Source organism: Odocoileus virginianus, chromosome 18 (assembly GCF_023699985.2).
Source record: "Odocoileus virginianus isolate 20LAN1187 ecotype Illinois chromosome 18, Ovbor_1.2, whole genome shotgun sequence".
NCBI classification, from domain to species: domain Eukaryota; kingdom Metazoa; phylum Chordata; class Mammalia; order Artiodactyla; family Cervidae; genus Odocoileus; species Odocoileus virginianus.
In genome coordinates, this window is record NC_069691.1 from 10,238,360 (window position 1) to 10,262,135 (window position 23,776).

Genomic DNA, 23,776 nt, shown 5'->3' on the forward strand with positions numbered 1-23,776 from the left:
TCAAAATAGTATATAATTTCCTAATAAAATCACTTAAACATTTTTTAACTAAAAAAATACAACTTTATTTTAAAAATAAGCTACATTACATTACTAGTCTTCTTCTTTGCCTAGTGATCTTCAAACACTCTCACTAAATAGGATTTCTACAGACCAGATGGTCTCTGGGCAACCTTCCAATGTTATGATGTCTCACACAAACTGATAACAATTATTTTATGTTCCAGGTATGGTATCACATGTAATTGAGAGTTTTAGTACAGTGAAAATTATAAAATTGAATACATCTGCTATGGAAAACGAGGCTATGAGATGTCATGTCCAATGGCACCAACATTCAGAGCAATGAATAAAAATTCAGCATGACTAATATGATCACTTCCATAACACGCTCTCTCTAGGAAGCTCTCTACAACATTCTTTCAAGTCAGCTGTAAAGGTTTCCAACAGCTAAATAACAAGCAGACTCTTCTGAAAGCCTATCTTAAATTTCACTCAAATTCTCCTTTCTCTTCCCCAAATTCCTCAATTGTGGACCAGGTTTTTCAGATGTACTGGTGGTGCACACCAAAGACAGAATATTAAGGTTTTTGCTGTATTCTTTCTGACTGGATGTACAATTGTAATCTCTGAAGTGATACTCACCAGTTTCATATACAGGCATGTTTTTAAGTTTGGTTGTAGGAATTTTAAAAAACTATAGATCATACAGGCTTTTCTCCCTTTTACTAATGCCTTCTGTTGCCTTCTTGGTCATGACTGCAGTACCGTTGCATGAAAAAAGGTGAAACCTGGTTAATTTTGCAATCAAACAATAACTCATTAAAACTCACAAAACCCAGGTATAAATTGGATCACTTTAAGGACCCCTGTCATTGATGGCCTTGCCTTATCTTTATTTTCTATTACTGATCTTTTTCTACTCTTACTCTATTTTCTGACACAGTATTATTTTTTTTTTTTATAGCACTTAATGTTAGTGTAATTGTCTTTAATCTATGGAATGCATGCTTTACTGGAGCCAGGTCTAACGGATCCCATACACTTGTACTTAATCTGCTTTACTATGCTTGGTATCTCTGGCATGGAACATAGATGTTTTGCTTTTAGGTATCTTTTAGTTCCAAGCATATTGCCAGGCACATATTGTGACTATGGTGCTAAAAATTATAATTATGACTGTAAGATGCAATACAATTTCAGTGTGAAAAAAATGCTTATTTCAAAATAAAGAAATGATGGAAACAAGTATGACTCAATAAACGTTTCTTCTTTTTTTTGCTGTCAAAGTGAGGAAAAACAAGGTTATAACTAGGGGAAAGGTAGAGATTGAGAAAGATCTTAAAAATGGAAGAGGCCTGGACACATTTAAAATACTGATGAAAAAACTCAGGAGAGAGACAGGGACTGTAGATATAGAGAAGAGGTCAACAATAGAGCAAATTTCCTGAGAGCAAGGAGGAGCTGGAAGCAAGATAAGAAGCTAAGGAGATTTCTTAAAAAACTGGAAATAGAACTGCCATATGATCCAGCAATCCCACTTCTGGGCATACACACTGAGGAAACCAGATCTGAAAGAGACACATGCACCCCAATGTTCATCGCAGCACTGTTTATAACAGCCAGGACATGGAAGCAACCTAGATGCCCATCAGCAGACGAATGGATGAGGAAGCTGTGGCACATATACACCATGGAATATTACTCAGCCATTAAAATAATTCATTTGAATAAGTTCTAATGAGATGGATGAAACTGGAACCCATTATACAGAGTGAAATAAGCCAGAAAGATAAAGACCAATACAGTATATACTAACACATATATATGGAATTTAGAAAGATGGTAACGATAACCCTATATGCAAAACAGAAAGAGAGACACAGATGTACAGAACAGACTTTTGGACTCTGTGGGAGAAGGCGAGGGTGGGATCTTTCAGGAGAACAGCATCAAAACATGTATATTATCTATGGTGAAACAGATCACCAGCCCAGGTTGGATGCATGAGACAAGTGCTCGGGCCTCGTGCACTGGGAAGACCCAGAGGGATGGGATGGGGAGGGAGGTGGGAGAGGGGATCGGGATGGGGAATACATGTAAATCCATGGCTAATTCATTTCAATGTATGACAAAAACTACTGTAATGATGTAAAGTAATTAGCCTCCAACTAATAAAAAAATAAATGGGAAAAAAAAAGAAGCTAAGGAATTTGTCAATAAATAGATCTATGACAACCTACAAGACCTTCCAGAATTAACACCAAAAAAAGATGTTCTTTTCATCATAGGGGAGTGGAATGCAATAGTAGGAAGTCAAGAGATACCTGGACTAACAGGCAAATTTGGCCTTGCAGTACAAAACAAAGCAGGGCAAAGGCTAACAGAATTTTGCCAAGAGAACGCACTGGTCATAGCAAACACCCTCTTCCAACAACACAAGAGATTACTCTACACATGGACCTCACCAGATGCTCAATACCAAATCAGAGTGATTATATTCTTTGCAGCCAAAGACGGAGAAGCTCTATACAGTCAGCAAAAACAACACCAGGAACTAACTGTGGCTCAGATCATGAGCTCTTTATTGCCAAATTCAGACTTAAACTGAAGAAAGTAAGGAAAACCACTAGGCCAATCAGGTTTGACCTAAATCAAATTCCTTATGATTATACAGTGGAAGTGACAAATAGATTCAAGGGATTAGACCTGATAGAGTGCCTGAAGAACTATGGACAGAGGTTCATGACATTGTATAGGAGGTGGTGATCAAGACCATCCCCAAGAAAAAGAAATGGAAAAAGGCAAAGTGGTTGTCTGAGGAGGACTTACAAACAGCTGAGAAATGAATATAAGCTAAAGGCAAAGAAGAAAAGGAAAGATATACCCAATTCAATGCAGAATTCCAAAGAACAGCAACAAGAGATAAAAAAGCCTTCTTAAGTGAACAATGCAAAGAAAGAAAGGCAAGTAATAGAATGGGAAGGACTAGAGATTTCTTCAAGAAATTTAGAGATACCAGTGACTATTTCATGCAAAGATGGGCAGAATAAAGGACAGAAATGGCATGGATCTCAGAGAAGCAGAAGATATTAAAAAGACGTGGCAAGAATACACAGAACCATACAAAAAAGTTCTTAATGACCAGATAACCACGATGATGTGATCATTCACTTAGAGCCAGATATCCTGGAGTGTGAAGTCAAGTGGACCTTAGGAAGCATTACCACAAACAAAGCTAGTGGAAGTGATAGAATTCCAGGTGAGCTATTTCAAATCCTAAGAGATGATGCTGTTAAAGTGTTACACTCAATATGCCAACAAGTTTGGAAAACTCAGCAGTGGCCACAGGACAGGAAAAGGTCAGTTTTCATTTCAATCCCGCAAAGAATGGCAATGCCAAAGAATGCTCAAACTACCACACAATTGCACTCATTTCACATGCTAGCAAGGTAATGCTCAAAATCCTTCAGGCTAGACTTCAACAGTACATCAACTGAGAACTTCAAGATGTTCAAGCTGGATTTAGAAAAGACAGAGGAACCAGAGATCAAATTGCAACATCCACTGGGTCATAGAAAAAGCAAGGGAATTCCACAAAAACATCTATTTCTGCCTCACTGACTACACTAAAGCCTTTGACTGTGTGGATCTGAACAAACTGTGGAAAATTCTTAAAAAGATGGGAATACTAAACCACCTTACCTGCCTCCTGAGAAATCTGTAGGCAGGTCAAGAAGCAACAGTTAGAACCAGTCATGGAACAATGAACTGGTTCCAAATTGGGTAAGGAGTGCGTCAAAGCTGTATACTGTCACCATGCTTATTTAACTTATATGCAGAGTACATCATGCGAACTGCCAGGATGGATGAAGCAAAAGTTGGAGTCAAGATTGCTGGGAGAAATATCAATAACCTCAGATATGCAGATGACACCACCCTTATGGCAGAAAGTGAAGAGAAACTAAAGAGTCTCCTGATGAGGGTAAAAGAAGAGAGTGAAAAAGCTGGCTTAAAAAAGAATTCATTTGAATCAGTTCTAATGAGATGGATGAAACTGGAGCCCATTATACAGAGCGAAGTAAGCCAGAAAGATAAAGACCATTACAGTATACTAACACATATATATGGACTTTAGAAAGATGGTAACGATAACCCTATATGCAAAACAGAAAAAGAGACTCAGATGTATGGAACAGACTTGTGGACTCTGGGAGAAGGCGAGGGTGGGATGTTTCAGGAGAACAGCATGGAAACATGTATATTATCTAGGGTGAAACAGATCACCAGCCTAGGTTGGGTGCATGAGTCAAGTGCTCGGGCCTGGTGCACTGGGAAGACCCAGAGGGATCGGGTGGAGAGGGAGGTGGGAGGGGGGACTGGGATGGGGAGTACATGTAAATCCATGGCTAATTCATATCAATGTATAACAAAAACTACTGTAATGATGTAAAGTAATTAGCCTCCAACTAATAAAAATTAAAAAAAAAAAAAAAGAAAAAAAAAAAAAAAGAAAAAGCTGGCTTAAAACTCAACATTCAAAAAACTATCACCATGGCATCCAGTCCCATTACTTCATGGCCAATAGAAGGGGAAAAAATGGAAACAGTAACAGATTTTGTTTTCTTGGGGTCCACCATCACTGCAGATGGTGAATGCAACCATGAAATTAAAAGACACTTGCTCCTTGGAAGAAAAGCTATGACAAACCTAGACAACATATTGAAAAGTAGAGACATTACTTTGATGACAAAGGTATGTATAGTCCAAGCTGTGGTTTTTTTAGTAGTCATGTATGTATGTGAGAATTGGATCATAAAGAAGGCTGAGCACCAAAGAATTGATGCTTTCAAACTGTGGTACTGGAGAAGACTCTTGAGAGTCCCTCTGGACAGCAAGGAGATCAAACCAGTCAATCCTAAAGGAAATCAATCCAGAATTTTCACCAGAAGGATTGACACTGAAGCTAAAGCTCCAGTACTTTTCCACCTGATGCAAAGAGCTGACTCACTGGAAAAGACCCTGATACTGGGTAAGATTGAGAAGGGGGAGACAGAGGATGAGATGGTTGGATGGCATCATTGACTCAATGGACATGAGTCTGAGCAAACTCTGGGAGACAATGAAGGACAGGAAAGCCTGGTGTGTTGCAGTCCATAGCGTTGCAGAATCAGATATTACTGAGGGACTGAACAACAATAATTTTCTTAAATGAATTAATCAATACTTAAGAGTTAAGAATGGGGCTTCCAAGGTAGCTCAGTGATAAAGAATCTGCCTGCCAGTGCAGGATATGTGGGTTCCATCCCTGGGTCAAGAAGATCCCCGGAGAAGGAAATGGCAACCCACTCCAGTATTCTTGCCTGGGAAATCCCATGGACAGAGGAACTCAGTAGGCTACACTCCCTGGGGTTAGAAAGAGTTGGACACGACTAAACAACAACAAAAAGAGAGTTAAGGCTAAACTTGTTGTCATTACACCCCACTGACTCCAACTACTTGAACAGATATCTTTCTATACTTTTGAAAAACCAAAGGGAGAGGTTCCTCCTAGCCTGCTTCCTTCATTCCCTCCCTTCATTTCTTCATTATACAAGTATTTGATTGCCTACCAAGTGTCAGACACTGATCTTGCTGGGGCTACAGCAGCGTACCCAGTTTCAAGAGAGCTTACAGTCAGGTGGGGGTGTTCTTGTGATCTATGGGTCACTTTCAATGGAATCACCCAAAGTATTTTCAGGACTTCGAAACCTACATTTTTAAACAAGATTCCATAAGACTCACATCACATTAAAGCTGAGAAAACATTCTTCAGAAAAACAGGTTCCTATTGTATAGCATTGGGAACTATATTCAATATCCTGTGACAAACCATAATAGAAAAGATTATGAAAAATGCATATATAACTGAATCACTCAGCTGTATAAAGAAATTAGCACAACACTGTGAATCCACTAGGAAAAAAATTATTTTTTCAAAGTATAGATCAAGTCCCTCTTCTTTTGTAAAGTCTTCCTAAATCACCCATGTTTTAAAATTTCATCCCCCTTCTCCATACTCTCTTATACTTCAGAGCAGACATTTATAAATCATGTCTCATTATGGCTCTTCAAATAGACAGACGATGTAATGTAATGGTGGCCTCTTGGTGTCACACTACTTTGAGTTCAACTTCTTACAAGCTTCTAGGCCTCAGTTTCTACATCTGAAATACTGTGATATTGCCTACCTTATAAGCGCTGCTTTGAGGATTAAATGAGATGACCAATGACAATACTGAGCTCAATATTTGGCATAGAGTAAGAATCCAACGAAAGCTGACAGCTATTTTATTTTTTTTTACCTTTTTGTATTTGTATGCACTACTTTCATACTCAGCTGGGGCCAGCGGCAAGAAGAACCTTTTGCCTATACACAGTATGGCACAGTCAGATGTGCTATGACCTTTACTGATTATGATGACAGTACCAACTTTTGCGGGTATACTGGGGTTTTTTCCTATAATATGCAAAGAACATAAAACTTTACTTCATCTCACACATATGGTTATGCAGAAAGATTCAGAATCAGAATGAAGAAAGATGAAAATTTCAAGATGATAAGAAACTAATCTTCTAAAAACAAAATGTCTTTCTGTTTTCTTGCATGATTTCAGGTACCATAGTTTATTTCACTACAAACTTGTTGCTTTGATCTTTTGACATATCAAATGCCACACATGACTTGTTGATGTCAGGATGAATAAATCTTATATGTTAGTGAAATGACATGCCTTTCAATCTATCATGTGTATTTCTTTTATATATTTTTCTCTCATATTGATGATGGCAAATGTATTAAAATTCTTTACAAAGAGAGAAAGTCTGCTGAAATCAGTTCAGTTCAGTCTTTCAGTTGTGTCTGACTCTTTGCGACCCCATGGACCGCAGCACGCCAGGCCTCCCTGTCCATCACCAACTCCCAGATTTTACTCAAGCTCATGTCCATTGAGTCGGTGATGCCATCCAACCATCTCATCCTCTGTCATCCCCTTCTGCTTCTGCCTTCAATCTTTCTCAGCAGGGTCTCTTCAAATGAGTTAGTTCTTCACATCAAGTGGCCAAAGTGTTGGAGTTTCAGCTTCAACATCAGTCCTTCCAATGAACACTCAGGACTGATCTCCTTTAGGATGGACTGGCTGGATCTCCTTGCAGTCCAAGGGACTCTCAAGAGTCCTGTCCAGCACCACAGTTCAAAAGCATCAATTCTTCAGCACTCAGCTTTCTTTATGATCCAACTCTCACATCCATACATGACTACTGGAAAAACCGTAGCCTTGATGAGACAGACCTTTGTTGGCAAAGTAATGTATCTGCTTTTTAATATGCTGTTTAGGTTGGTCATAACTTTCCTTCCAATGAGAGAGCGTCTTTTAATTTCATGGCTGCAATCACCATCTGCAGTGATCAGTTAAAAACAAAAACTAGATGCTAGTGTCACTAGGAACAAGTATGCTCTTTTGAAAAAAATGACATAAAAATGTCCAAGAACTAAAAAATTGTAGGTCAGGACAATGTGGGCAATGGCAAGACTGATTCAAAATGCAGCCCAAGAACACTTGGTATAAAAATAGATTTGAATTTTAACTGGGTTTCAATATAGAGCTGAGAAACTTTAAATACAAAGATAGTGGTATTTGAGGATGCCATAATGACAATAAGTCATTTTGCAGAATGTATGGAAATATGCTTTGATTAAAGTGATTAAGTGCCAGATTATGATGTGAAACTATAATGAACCCTAGAAAAAAGTCAGCTTCTCTTATTCCTAGGAAGTTAAATTATATTTGCTAGTATTTGGAGTGTTACCATAGACACTATCAAGAACAAAAATTTCCTGGCAATGAATATAATCCACAAACCCTCATGAGACTAAATATAAATACTAAATTTTACATACTTCTTATAAACCCAATAATACATCAGTAGATTTGCTAAGCAACTTTATGGGGTAAATGCATAAAAATTAATTTGCTATTAACACTCTACTTATATTAAAGAATATGGCAGCAGATGATCAATTTATAATGTAAATAAATCTATTCTATTTTCTCTTTTTTAAAATGTAAATTTTCTTAGACATTTATAGTCATCATGGTCTCAGTGAAGTATTTCCTGAGGATTAACTAATAAACTTCGAGGGAGCTGATACACCAAAGCACAGTCACTAATTGAAGGAGAAATTTGCTACAGGTCTTGTCACAAGACCTGTAAACCTAGGAATTCCATTGGGCATTTCTGCTTCTTTTGATTCTCAGGATCCTATATGAAGAATAAAGGGTATTTATTTCAATAAATGGTATGTAATCCACCCAAGAGCTCAGCTGAGAAACTAGAACTCAGACTTGAGATTTTCCTTTCCCCAAAACACATGATCTAATTCCCTCTCTGTTTGCTGTACCTGCAAAATGTACAGCAGATCTATCCACTTCTCTCCATCTGCATTACCATCACCTAGACCAGGCTATCCTAACCTCTCCTGAACTATGGCTCTAACTTCCAAAATGGTTTGCCTGTCTTGGTCCCACACTAGGACTTCTCCAAGGAGAATCTGGAACGACCTTTAAAAAATTTAATCAAAGTAAGTCTGCCTTCTTAGAAGACTCCATAGATCTCTATCATGGTCACCTACTATGATGCCATATGTAAACTGGACTTTTCCAGCCCTCTCCTCAAACTAGCCATATAGATCTTATTACTCAAAACTAGAAACCTTGTTCTAACCACATGGTCTTCCCAGCTGGGATCTCCCTCTCCCTGAAATGCACAGGCCAGTTCTTTATAAGGCAGGCTTCTCCTGTTTCGGGTCTCAGCTGCAATGCTGCTTCCTCCCAGAGATCTGTCCTTAACCACTGTATGAAAAACACCTGTTACTCTCTATTATCCTATTCTGTTTTTCCTAGTGCATATCATTTGCTTTTTTTTTAGTAAATTACCTCACCAAATGGGATGAAAGTTCTACCTCTGTCAGTCTACCAATCAATTCACAACACCTAGCATAGGAACGGACAACCAGCAGACCATTAATACATGTTTGTTGAATGAATGAATGAATGAGTCCATCTAAGGTCTATGTTCAGTTCAGTCCAGTCGCTCAGTGGTGTCCAACTCTTTGAGACCCCATAGACTGCAGCACACCAGGCCTCCCTGTCCAGCACCAAGTCTGAGTTTACTCAGACTCATGTCCACTGAGTCGGTGATGCAATCTAACCATCTCATCCTCTGTCATCCCCTTCTCCTCCTTCCCTCAATCTTTCCCAGCACCAGGGTCTTTTCCAACGAGTCGGCTCTTCGCATCAGGTGGCCAAAGTGTTGGAGTTTCAGCTTCAACATCAGTCCTTCCAATGAACACTCAGGGCTGATCTCCTTGCAGTTCAAGGGACTCTCAAAAGTCTTCTCCAACAACACAGTTCAAAAGCATCAATTCTTTGGCACTCAGCTTTCTTTATAGTCCAACTCTCACATCCATACATGACTATTGGAAAAACCATAGCCTTGATGAGATGGACCTTTGTTGGCAAAGTAAAGTCTCTGCTTTTTAATATGCTGTCTTGGTGGGTCATAACTTTCCTTCCAAGGAGTAAATGTCTTTTCATTTCATGGCTGCAATCACCAACTGCAGTGATTCTGGAGTCCCCCAAAATAGCTGTTTCCACTGTTTCCCCAGCTATTTGCCATGAAGTTATGGGATTGGATGCCATAATCTTAGTTTTCTGAATGTTGAGCTTTAAGCCAATGTTTTCACTCTCCTCTTTCACTTTTATCAAGAGGCTTTTTAGTTCATCTTCACTTTCTGCCATAAGGGTGGTATCATCTGCATATCTGAGGTTATTGATATTTCTCCCAGAAAACTTGATTCCAGCTTGTGCTTCCTCCAGCCCAGTGTTTCTCATGATGTACTCTGCATATAAGTTGAAAAAGCAGGGTGACAATATAGCCTTGATGTACTCCTTTCCCAATTTGGAACCAGTGTTTTCCACATCCAGTTTTAACTGTTGCTTCCTGACCTGTATACAGATATCTCAGGAGGCAGGTCAGGTGGTCGAGTATTCCCATCTTTTTCAGAATTTTCCACAGTTTATTGTGATCCACACAGTCAAAGGCTTTGGCGCAGTCAATAAAGCAGAAGAAGATGTTTTTCTGGAACTCTCTTGCTTTTTTGATGATCCAGCGGATGTTGGCAATTTGATCTCTGGTTTCTCTGCCCTTTCTAAAACCAGCTTGAACATCTGGAATTTCACTGTTCACATTTTGTTGAAGCCTAGCTTGGAGATTTTGAGCATTACTTTACTAGCTTGTGAGATGAGAGCAATTGTGTGGTAGTTTGAGCATTCTTTGGCATTGCCTTTCTTTGGGATTGGAATGAAAACTGACCTTTTCCAGTCCTGTGACCACTGCTGAGTTTCCCAAATTTGCTGGCATATTGAGTGCAGCACTTTAAAAGCATCATCTTTTAGGATGTGAAATAGCTCACATCCTCACATCACAACTGGAATTCTATCACCTCCACTAGCTTTGTTCATTGTGATGCTTCCTAAGGCCTACTTGACTTCACATTCCAGGATGTCTGACTCTAGGTGAGTGATCACACCATCGTGATTATCTGGGTTGTGAAGATCTTTTTTGTAAGTTCTTCTGTGTATTCTTGCCACCTCTTCTTATTATCTTCTGCTTCTGTTAGGTTCATACCATTTCTATCCTTTATTGTGCCCATCTCTGCATGAAAATTCCCTTTAGATATCTAATTTTCTTGAAGAGATCTCTAGTCTTTCCCATTCTATTGTTTTCCTCTACTTCTTTGCACTGATCACTGAGGAAGGTTTTCTTATCTCTCCTTGCTATTCTTTGGAACTCTGCATTCAAATGGGAATATCTTTCCTTTTCTCCTTTACTGTTCACTTCTCTTCTTTTCACAGCTATTTTAAGGCCTTCTCAGACAGCCATTTTGCTTTTTTGCATTTCTTTTTCTGGGGATGGTCTTGATCCCCGTCTCCTGTACAATGTCACAAACCTCCGTCAATAGTTCATCAGGCACTCTATCAGATCTCGTCCCTTAAATCTATTTCTCACTTTCACTGTATAATCTTAAGGGATTTGATTTAGGTCATACCTGAATGGTCTAGTAGTTTTCCCTACTTTCTTCAATTTAAGTCTGAATTTGGCAATAAGGAGTTCATGATCTGAGCCACAGTCAGCTCCCGGTCTTGTTTTTGCTGACTGTATAGAGCTTCTCCATCTTTGGCTGCAAAGAATACAATCAATCTGATTTCAGTGTTGACCATCTGGTGAAGTCCATATGTAGAGTTACCAATACCCATCGTCTCTTTATACAACTTTCAGAGATAAGAAAAATGAGAAATTTCCTTCCGAACTCCTTTCTTCTATACCGCCTCTTTTTTTGTGTGGACTTAAATTGGGAGAAACTTCCTACCATGTATTTTTTCAGAGTAGTGTCATTACTTATAGAATTCTCAGATACAGTGTCCTTTCAGACGGATCTGTCAAGGTGGTGGAGAGGATGGCATATCAAAGATAATGATATCAGTGCTATCAAATCAGTCAAATCCCGAGGACACTGTAAAGACCTTTTCCACCCCCAATCTTTCAGCATTATGGCTTAGGTTAAATCACAATTTGAATATTTAGACCATGAGACATTTCTAACATATGACACTTGAAAATGACATTTGACCAGCTATATGGGAAAAACTCTGGGGATTGCAACAAGACTGAGAACTATTATTCTTAAGAAATAATCTTTATTATAAGAAACAATCTTTATTATTACAGTATTAAGAGCAACATACTTTCAGTGAATAATAACCTGATAGCTTCTCTGTTCTCAGTTGAGTCTCTGAGCAAGTCAACCATCCATCAAGTTTTTTAGTTTCCTTATCTTAGGAAGGAGATATAAAACACTGGCTCAATCTCAAGAGAATACAAGGTGAATGAGCCTAACAACCAGGACCTTTCTAGCAATAAAGGGTAACTCTGGAAGGTCCATTGTTTCAAACCACTGACCATCAGTTAAGGTACAAAGCTGAGTTCAATGAAAATTGGCTCTACATAATTTGAACTTGAAAAGTGCGAGAGGACAGTGTATTGTCTGTGTGTGTGTAGACATAACAAAGCTATTTTCAAGCACAGTCCTGGCAGAAGGCCCATGGTAACTGCTCTGTGGGTCTGGTTACAATTATTTCACTATAGGGAGCAACCCAGAGCAGTTCATCCCTCTTCTGTCTGCTCAGCCTCATATGGAAATATGTGCTGTTTCTACCTCACACCCTCTTTTTCAGCTCTCCTCCTTGACTACGTTTTAATTTTCTGTCCCCTTCTTGCAGAATACAGCCCAGCCATTCATGCCAGAAATCTCAGCTCAGTTCTATGCCAGAACTCCAACATTACAATACATGAGAAACATTAAAAGTATGTGACAGGAAGGGCATGTGTAATACCTCCGTCTTTACCCTGGAATTATACAGACCCTGGGCATACAGGCCTGTATACTCACTATCTATGCATGTGCTAAGTTCTAGTTGAGATCAATAAAACTCTCCTAAAAGGAAAGAACTAGTATATCCACTGTTATTTTACCTCAGTCACCAAATGCATTCATGCTCCCCACCCACTGCAACATTTCATATGGCTGAATGTGGCCCTTGGGAGAATTGTTAATGGAACATTTCATACTGAAATGTGGTTCTAATTAAAACAAAACAAAGAAGATAAGAAGAGTTTACAAGGTATCAGGCCTAAGATGCTAACTCCAATATTTAGAAATGTTTATGCCTATCACATACTTCCTATGTGGTCTCCCTTTAAGACAGTTGGTTTGAGAACTTTGAACCCCTCAATGAGTTACTTTAACTTGTTTGTTAAAAAGCCCAGACTCCCTTTCAATTGTCTTATGTATTAACTTCTCCAAATAATTGCATTTCAAATTTTTTTGGCAGTGGCCCATATTTTTCCTGCATTGGAAGTATACATGAGTAAGAGAGAGATTACAATGAAAGGTAAAACAGACACGAAGTGGTTGATGAATGGGAACTGCATAAAATTTATACAGATGGACATTTGGGGCTTATAAGAAATGCAGATGGTAGGTTTAATTACCTAAGAAAAGAATGTTGGGGATAGTATTTTGAAACCAACAGCATATGGTGTGAATCATCCTGTGGCCCAACACGTCTTTAATTCTTCGCATGTAGATCTTTCTATGTCTCACATTATCCCTTTCACTGAAGATCTAAGGTAAAGGAACTTCTTTTAGAAGCTAAAAGAGGGCATAACATCATGTCTTTATTTTACCCAGATTAAGCCCAGTTCTAAGGAATCGTAAGCAAACTGAGTAGGATGAACTGCAGCAGTACATGGGAGAAGTTGCTAGGCAGCATCAAGGAGAGAAACTGAAAAGTAAAAATATATGAAATTGAGCAATTCCGTTAACTTCATTTCCTTTGTACAAAAAACAAGAAGGTTGAAATACATGGATATTTAATGTTTATTTAGAATTGACCTTGTTCAAAACATGGTACTTAAGGTGTCATGACACCAAGGTTCCAATTTGGATCATCGAGTCTGATATAGATTTTCATCCAAATCCTGCACTCTCCACCACCTTTTCCACCAAAACTACCTCAGTGACTTTCTTAAACTGTTTAGACATGAATGTTTCCATCTCCCTAATGAGATGGAAAGATCCTCTGAGGAAAAGTGACATATTTTACCAATATTTAAATTATGCCCTGCCTAATTCACTTAGCTCCTATCATGATGCTTTAAAAATTATTTTTAGTATACAATAGATATTGAGTACACATACATTAATAAAGACTGTAAGGTACAATCTTTACTCTCAAGGAATTTAAGCCTTGTTTGGAAGCTAATACATACAAAAACATCTTCTGTACAAGAATAGAAATTGTCTAAGTTATCTAGAACTATATTCTTCCTATATATATTCTATAATCTTGTTCTAGATATATCTATATGGTATATTCTATAAACCAATGGTCACAGGACAATTGAAATAAGAGAGAACAGACAGATAAGAAAAAGAAAGTAGATGAGTCCACCTAGGAATGTGTGTGTATGTATGCATGTATATATGTAGCATACCAAGGGCAGCAGGCTTTCCAGGTGGTTCTAGTAGTGAAGAACCCACCTGCCAATGCAGGAGACAAGAGACCCTGGGTTGCGAAGATCCCCTGGAGGAAGCCACAGCGACCCACTCCAGTATTCTTGCCTGGAGAATCCCATGGCGAGCTATGATCCATAGGGTCACAAAGAGTTAGACAGGAAAGAAGCTAATTAGCACATACCAAGGACAGCTAACATTCAATGTACCAGGTCTATTTTTAGTATACACAGAATACATACATGCAGATATTGAAGAGATATATGTATAGAATGGAAAACATATTATAGAATACAGAGTAGAACTGAATAGTAGCTACCTCCCCCAATTTATTTATTTAGATCTAGATATATTATATGTTCTCAAAGGGCATTCTCCCTCTGGTCCCTCAGATATGAAATCTGAGGAAAAGGCTTTGGGTCAATTGAAACAAGAATTCATGGCAGATTCCTTGTATCAGTCCTAAATAATTTCAGATGTTTCTTACCCAACTCAGTCCCTTTTATTTACCATTCACTGTGCAACATTTCTAGTTTGCCAAGTTCATATTATTCAAATTTCCAATGAGATACCACTTGCAATTCAAGGCAAAAAGGTTTCTTTGGTGAACTTAAATTTTGAATTTCTTGAGCTAATGCTGATAATTTAACATATAAAATATTCTACGAAAATGGCTTTCCTCTGCTAATAGTTGCAGACTCAAGGTAGGAAAACTTTCAGTAAAACAGAGTTTATGATTGTGAACACTATGTTTTTATGAATGTCAGTTATTTCAACTCTATTTTATAAACCATTTTATATACAACATCATTTTCTAACAACATTTTTTCTTTCTACTTGTCTGGAATACTGGTAATATACTAGCACTGAGATACAAGGCACCTTACAAATGTGACTTGATGTTTTTCTAGGTTCTTCACTCAAAACTATTAGTCATGTTTCACTACTTTCTTCATTTAAGAAAACTGCTCCCAGGTTCCTCAGAAAACTAAAAACAGAATGACCATATGATCCAGCAATCTCACTCCTGGGCATATATCCAAACAAAACTCTAAACCAAAAAGATACACGTACCTTTATGTTCAGAGCAGCACTATGGGCAACAGTTAAGACATGGAAATAACCTAAACATCCATCAGCAGATGAATGGATCGGGAAGAGACAGTACATACATATACAATGAAACACCACTCAGCCATAAAAAAGAATGAAACCAAGTCATGTGCCGTGACATTGATACAACTAGAGATTATTATTCTAAGTGAAGTAAGTCAGAAAGAGAAAGACAAGTACCATATGATATCACTTACATGTGGAATCTAAAATATGGCACAAATGAACTTATCCATGAGACAGAAACAGATTCAACAGTCAGAGAAAAGACTAGTGGATGCCAAGGTGTAGGGGTTTGGGGGAGGGATGAGTGGGAGTTTTGGGTTAGCAAACCTAGGTTATTGTGCATGGAATGGATAAACAAGGTACTACTGTACAGTACAGAGAACAACTATGTTCAGTATCCTATGATAAACCATAATGGAAAATAATATTTCAAAAATAATGTGTGTGTGTATATATATATATAAAACTGAGCCACTCTGTTATACAGCAGCAGTTAACACAACATTGTACATCAACTATACTTCAATAAAAAAGTAAAGAAACCTGCTTCCAGGACACATTTTACTTAAATGTTTTCAGTTACAGTATTTAAAAGACATTGTTTTAAGTAGCGATGGCCCAAATGATAATTAGTTTACTTGTAATCACTGATTACATATTCCCTACTCACTCAAAAACAAAAATAAAAAACCAGAAAATTACTCCCAAATCCACAAAATCCGAATTAGAGAAATATTATAAATCTCTGAATCAATACATATGTGATGAGGGTACCCCAACACAGAAACAGTTTTCTCTCCTTTCTTTTAAGATACCAGTGTTTTCTCTTATTCTGAAATGGCTCATAATTTTTAGAAGGGAAAATATTTAGAGCTTCTTTCACCCAGGGAGCATCCTTGGGGACAGGAGGAAGTTGCCTAGTAATTAGGTAAAGTTATGATCAGACTTTCAGATGTGGTTGTAGAACTTAAAGAGGCTCAGACTCAGGACAAAAAAGGGAGGGAGGCAGCTTTTTGGAGGAACCGAGAATCTTTTCAGTCTGGGGAGTGGTACACTTCTACCGCAGGGTCCAGGGGTGTGTTACAGTGGAGACTGTCTGCAACACATGTTCTTACAAACCCTGTAGGATAAGGATGGCCTACAAGTCCTATTACAGCAGAATTAATGATCAAACTTTTTTTTGCATTCAGATAAGAGATCAGAACACTTATAGCTTATTTGTCTCTATGTCTTGTATTTATTTTCTCTTCCCTTATTTTCCTAAGAAGATTTTTCAGAAAAGCTACAACCTTAGGGCAACAAGAAGACTCAGAAGGCAGAGGGGTCAATGGTTGAAGTAGCATCCAGAGTAAGACCCACAGTCCTACTGGTCCAGGCAAATCTGCTGATGCAGGCAAGCACTTGAGGAAGTAAAGGAAGCAGGCTGTAGGGAAGCTGGGAGGTGAGAGTTTTCCCCAAGTAAATACTACTGGAACCTAGTGACACTGTGAGAAATGATGCATTTCTCCTCGTCGGACAGGAAGAGCTAAGACATGCAGCTGAATGGGGACTGGCAGCTTATGCCTGCAGTTTTTCACCAGAACACTCAGCCTCATCCAGGGGCTCATCAGACCTGAGCAGGGGGTGTGTATCTGAAGTGTTGGCCAGAGTTCTGGGCCAGAATTCTGCCCAGCTCTGGGTCTCTCTCTTCCCTCCTTTTATAAAGGAGTATAGTGGTCCATCTCCCCACCCCAATCCTTGTTTTCTCTTTCCGTGGTTTCAATGACCCATCAAGCCTGGTCCAAAAATATTAAGTGGAAAATTCCAGAAACAATTCATAAGTTTAAACTGCACACCATTCTGCGTAGTGTGATGAAATTTCATACAGTCCAGCTCTGTTCCACCTGGGATCCCCAACCATGGCATGATGATCCAAGATCACTCAAAGATGACCCTCCTTCTTATGCACCATCAGAAGGTCAACAGTAACCTAACACTACATCACAATGCCTATGTCATTCACTTCACTTCCTCTTAACATGGAGGCATTTCATCATTTCACATCATCACAAGAAAAGTAAGTACAGTTCTATCAGTATCTATAAGATACTCTGAAAGAGACCACATTCATACAACTGTTAGTACAGTGCTTTATTATAATTGTTCTATTTTCAGTTATTGTTGTTCACTTATTACTGTGCCTAATTTATTAATTAAACTTTGTCACAGGTATGTACTTATGGGAAAAAACATGGTACTACAGGACTTTGTAACATCTATAGTTAAAGGCATCTACTGTGGGTCTTGGAACATGGATAAAGGGGGAACTACTATCAGGCTCTTCAATATGTGATAGTAAAGGCTGAATCTCAAAGCATTACCAATGTTGAAGTGTTGCTAAGAAGTCCTAGCGGTAGAGTGATTAGTAGTCCTAGTACTAGAGGCTGAGTGATTGGGTGACGTACACTTACCAGGGTTAAACTTAGCTTTAGAACAACTGCAACCATGGTGCATTGTGACTTGAGTTCCTCACTACAATGTCTTAGTTTTAGATCCTTTTTCTCCTGTGGGAGGCCTATTGCTTATTGAAGCTAGTTTATCCATGTTTGACCCCCTCTTTAGGTACTCAGATGTCTTTCCCCTAACATTCAGCTTCACTTACAAGCAAAGACTGGCCTGTAGAACAAACTGATGGAGATGTATGGGAAGACTTATTCTTTTTCATATGATCAGGTTTTTTACTATATACTGTGGCCAAATCATTGGACTAGACCATTAAAAATCTTAAAATATAGTGGATTTTCTACCTAAGCTGTATTTTATGAACTTCCTTCCACCCATCACAGTTTTGGCAAAAATCAATCTTAAAAAAATACTCAAAATTTGCTCAAAATGCAAGGGAAAAGAAAACAGGCAGCTTTCCAGTGTGTTCCCTGGACCCAAAGCAACCTTATCCAACTGAGTGTGTTATTTGAGGCATAAAATTAAGGAGTTTTCATTTGAGCTTAAATAGCGGTTAAAGGAATTATTGCTGTAAATATTAGTGTTATAGGAATATTTTAAGTAACTAAGTAGCATGTTGTTCTATAGCCACAGTTATAGTACTTGGTTGCCATACTTGAGATTATTTATCTCTTTTTGGTGGAGGAAAAGAGAACAGGGAACAGGGAGATGCAGGAAGAATTCCTGATTTTCTTTCAGTATTTTGTGGACAGAAAAATATTCCAGAGAAACAACGCAGAATTTCAGAATGAAGATGATATATTCTTCAAAATCCAATTCAGTCACCAAATTAGAAACACAGACACTTAATCTGCTGTCACAACAGTGCAGAGAAAGGTTACAGAGTGAGAACAGGGTAAGTGCCAGTTCCTTGCTAAACTTTAAACACTTTAAAAGATATAATACGTTGAGATGATTTAACACTTAGTTAACCCTTTCCGAAAGACCCGAACATTCAATGGCAATGCTAAGGGGCAGGAGGCCACCTAAAGATAGGGTCCCTGCTATGGTCTGAATATCTGTGTCCCCTCAAAATCCACATGTTGACACCTAACACCCAATGTGATAGGATTAGGAGGTGGGGCCTTTGGGAGGTGATCAGGTCAGGAGGTTGGAGCCCTCTTGAATGGGACCAGTGCTCTTATAAGAGATTTCAGAGATCTCCCTTGCCCTCTCCTTCTACCATGTAAGGCCAAATAGGAAGTGGGTCCTTGTCAGACACTGAATCTGCTGGCACCTTGATCTTAGATGTTCCAGCTTCTAGAGCTGTGAGAAATAAGTGCTGTTCATAAGCTATTCAGCTTATGGTATTTTGTCACAGCAGCTCAAATGTGCTAAGAGAGCACCATCCCCAAAGTCTGTGTTCTTCTGCCTGTCTCAGTCCAAGGAATTACACAAGACTTAGCAATTGACTGAATCCACATTACATTGAGGCCCAGCTGCCTTACAGAGGCTGTTTGCCTTACAAAGAATCAGCTGTAAATGTTAGGAAGCCATCTGTGTACCAAGAATGAAACTGTACTGTTCTTATGCCCAAGTCTCTCATGATTCTTATATTCTTTTCCTGTCACCAGCTATTGTTCTACATCAGATTTAAATGAAAGAATCTTTCCAGTCCTCCCTAGGGCAGTGGTGCAAAGCTATTTTTGGAAAAACACTTAACGTCATTACTTCAGTTCTTTTTCGTCATGACCCTCTTGTACGATGGCCTCAGCGTGCAGGTTCATAATCCCTTCTACAAAATTCTTGGACCAGATGTGTTTGGAATTCAAGATTTTTTCAGGTATGGTGTCCTTAGCATGTAGTACACAAAACTTCCAGTGAGGTCCAAGCCAACACCTCATAATCAAATGCATTAACGTTTCTGCAGGGAAATGTATGAATTTTCACAATAAAGAAAAGCTGTAAATAGCCTCAGATTAGTTTAGGGCAAGCTTTGCCATCAAATGAGTTTTAGTGTCAGATTTGCAAAAACAACTGTCAGTTTTGGGGGCATTTCGGCTTTTGAAATTGAGGATAAGTAAGTGTCGATCTCTATTGGGTTTTCAGAGTTAAGACAAACTGAACTATTGGTGCTTAGAGAAAGAAGAGACAAATACCACCATACACTCTAATCCAAGAACCTAAAATAACCCGAGGGGGCCTTTCAAAGGGGTCTTTGAAACACCAGATTTGACTCCATTAAACAGGGCTTTATGGAAAGTGGATTGCCTTTCTTCCTGGGCTCCCATCATCTGACCCTTGACATACGTTATTCCCCAGAGTGAGTCTGTGATGATTCTATTGTCATGGAATCTAAGCTGCACTGCTGACCTTCAGGGAAATGGCCCAGAAGTAGGCAGACCTAAGTGTCCTGAGACTCACAGAACATTCCCAGACTAGAACCTCAACAAGGCGAGAAGACTGTTGCAGCCAACTGGCATGCTTATACTATGACTCCACAATAAAGTGATTACACTGTTTGATTTTTTAAGAAGATAACCCCAAAAGTTGCCTTTGCCCTTAATATAGGGGAACCGCTTGTTAAGCCCTATTCTTTGAAGTTTTAAAGTGGAATTGTGAAGATTATATTCCGGGTTGTGCTAGGGATTATATACTAACAAAGGGGTAAAGTGTTCTTGAGCTGAGGGGCTGTCACCAGTGGAGACAAATGGAGCAAAGGCTTACTTGGCTTCCAGGGCCAGTGCGATGATGCCCGCAGCCATGGGGGCTGAGGCTGATGTCCCTGTGTGGTTGTCTGTGCAACGCTGCCTCAGGTCCGTAGTGATCTAGAAGACAGAGGTGGAAAATTTAGGGCTCTGGAGTCAACGTGAGTCACATGCAAGTAGAAAGAAATTTACTCATAAAACTGGAATGGAGGAGTGTTGAAATAGTTGTTTTAAATTCCTGGTTCCTGTGCTCCTGTGACCATATCACTTCCAGAGAATTGCCTGTGTAAATCAACTTTGCAAAGGGAAGGGTCTGGAAATTGGATTCCACTTCTGTTACAACCGGGGTCAAGACTAAGGTGAGCCTTTGGACTGAAACACACAGGTTGTACAAGTTTATCCTTAAAATCTACACCTAGCCACCTCACTTGCCTCACTCTGGTCCCAGCTTTAGCTAACATCAATGTACTTTTGTTACCCCAACATTTTAAATAATCAAACATGTTGAGCCAATCACCAGATACTGAGTTAAGCATGATCAGCGTAAGGAATAAAAGTACAGGGTTTTGTTTCTGCCCTCTCAGAACTATCACCTTGGAAAAGCTGCAGGTGCAAGCAAAAGATTTGTTCTGTTTTAGAAGGAACATTTGCTTACATACTCAGTTTTAGGATACACAGAAATGTGACTTGGATGAACCAAGATTTAAATCCTGACACATTTAACACAAACACTAAAAACGGGGTTGAAGCCAGTGCACTTGATGTGAAATTAACAGCCCTAAGTACATGCTTGAACACTATAGGAGATTAGCCATTTTCCATTTTTTTGAAAACCAAAATGTTAAGAATCAGATAGTCTCCTCTTGGTTTGAAGCCAGTTCACTTTAGCTGTGGTTGAATAACATGCCCATCAGCAAGGGCAGGGTTTCTCAACCTGTGTTTCATAATCATTTCCTGAAGGAAGAAAAATAAAATGCAGATTCTTCATAACCAGAGAAAGGAAGCATCAGGGTAAAAGATTTTGCAAAACATTATAACAGCTAAGATTTAAAAATCCTTCCTCCCTGATAAGAATCCATTTTTGTGCTCCCTCCTTGGGACTAACAGCCTTTGTGTTGGGAAGGTATAAGGCTTATGAGATGAACTTACTAGGACTCACATCATAGCTATTGAAAGACATCGGTAAAGCTTTCTCAGGCATCAGGGTAAGTACATCGCCCATATTTTACAGATAAGAAAACTGAAGTGAGGACATATCTGGTGGCTCAGTGGTAAAGAATCTGCCTGCCAATGCAGGAGACACAGGTTCCATCCCTAATCTGGGAAGATTCCACTTCTGCAGAGCAACTAAGCCTATACTCTAGAGCCCAGGAGCCGCAACTACTGGGTCCTTGTGTCACAACTACTGAAGCCCATGCACCTTACAGCCTGTGCCCCACAACAAGAGAAGCCACCGTCATGAGAAGCCTGGGCACTGAAACGAGAGAGAGCCCTGCTTGCTGCAACTAGAGAAAAGCTCGCGCAGAATGGAGACCCAGCACAGCGACAGATAAACAAACAAAATTATAAGAAAAATTAAAAAGAAAGGAAAACAGGTGAAAGATCAGCAGAAAGGTGCAGGGAGACAGAGGTGGCAAAAACAAAGCCCTGCTTCTTCTAAGGTGCATCCTTCAAGAGAAGTATGCAGATAAGCTGATTTGGAAAGAAATTTGATCATCACCAAAAGAAACTAATGTGTAACTCCTTAGAAATGAATCCTCCCCTAAAAGTTTCCTTGGTGTTGTGTGAGGATGTCTGAAGGGACTCAATAATTAACAGTTATAAAATGAGATGGACATCTTGGTGATTTCATCTCACACGACACCATCAGTGCTCACTGTCTGTTCCTAATGCCTTTTGACATTACCTCTAATATTACCAGCTTGGGCTTCCAAGGTGGCGATAGTGGTAAAGAATCCTGCCTGCCAATGCAGGAGACTTAAGAGACACAGGTTCAATCCCTGGATCGGGAAGATACCCTGGAGGAGGAAATGGCAACCCACTCCAGTATTCTTGCCTGGAGAATTCCAAGGACAGAGAAGCCTGGTGGGCTATAGTCCATAGCGTCGCACAGAGTCGGACACGACTGAAGTGACTTAGCACGCATGCACACAATGTTACCAGCTTAGCCATACTAGAGAGGTGCTGATACAAAAGAAGTAGGAGAAAGAACAAAAATATAGATAAGCACATAGATATGGTGGCAGTAGAGAAGAGGAGAGTCCTGTACTCTTCTCTGGGCTAACTGATTGCTGGGCAAGAGCCTGATGGCATGTTTGGCAAGCAGGGAGAGTTGTGTCTAGATTCACAAATTTGATTAGCCAGACATCCATGGAGCCTCCACACTGGGTGTTCAAGAGATATCTGGGTAAAGAGAGCCCTACCTGTTTCTCTATTAAGAAACGCTCTTGCACTATTGGTGGGAAGGTGAATTGATGCTGCCAGTATGAGAACAGTATGAAGGTTCCTTAAAAATCTAAAACTAGAACTACCATATGAGTCAGCAATCCCACTACTTGGCATATACCCTGAGAAAGTCACAATTCAAAGAGACACATGTACACCAATGTTCAGTGCAGAGCTATTTACAATAGCCAGGACACGGAAGAACCTAAATGTTCATCGACAGCTAAATGGGTAAAGAACATGTGGTATATGTATGCAATGGGATACTACTTAGTCTCACAAAATGAATAAAATTGGGTCATTTGTAGTGATGTGAATGGACCTAATAAAGTCTGTCATATACAGTAAGTCAAAAAGAGAAAAAAATACTGTATACTAATGTATACACATTAAAAATACTGTGTACATTATGCATAATGCATAATATATGGATGTGAGAGTTGGACTATAAAGAAAGCTGAGTGCTGAAGAATTGATGCTTCTGAACTGTGGTGTTGGAGAAGACTCTTGAGAGTCTCTTGGACTATAAGGAGATCAAACCAGTCAGTCCTAAAGGAAATCAATCCTGAATATTCATTGGAAGGACAGATGCTGAAGCTGAAGCTCCAATACTTTGGCCACCTGATGCAAAGAACTGACTTGTTTAAAAAGACCCTGATACTGGAAAAGATTGAAGGCAGGAGGAGAAGGGGATGACAGAGGATGAGATGGTTGGATGGCATCACTGACTCGATGGACATGAGTTTGAGCAAGCTCCAGGAGTGGGTGATGGACAGGGAAGCCTGGCATGCTGCAGTCCATGGGGTCACAAAGAGTCAGACATGACTGAGTGAGTGAACTGAACTGAATGCATAGATATGAAATCTAGCAACATGGTAGAGATGAACCTGTTTGCAGGGCAGGAAAA

At 39.3% G+C, this 23,776-nt stretch overlaps 1 protein-coding gene across 5 annotated transcripts in view; it reads right to left on the minus strand.

Moving 5' to 3' along the window:
- The window catches only part of PCSK5 (proprotein convertase subtilisin/kexin type 5), a 492,571-nt gene that overhangs the window by 252,737 nt on the left and 216,058 nt on the right, over nt 1-23,776 (minus strand). For all 5 annotated transcript variants that reach the window (XM_070480332.1, XM_070480331.1, XM_070480335.1 and 2 more), the window contains exon 9: nt 20,444-20,544. In XM_070480332.1, the coding sequence (XP_070336433.1) occupies nt 20,444-20,544 (101 nt within the window). The remainder of the gene's footprint in view (nt 1-20,443; nt 20,545-23,776) is intronic.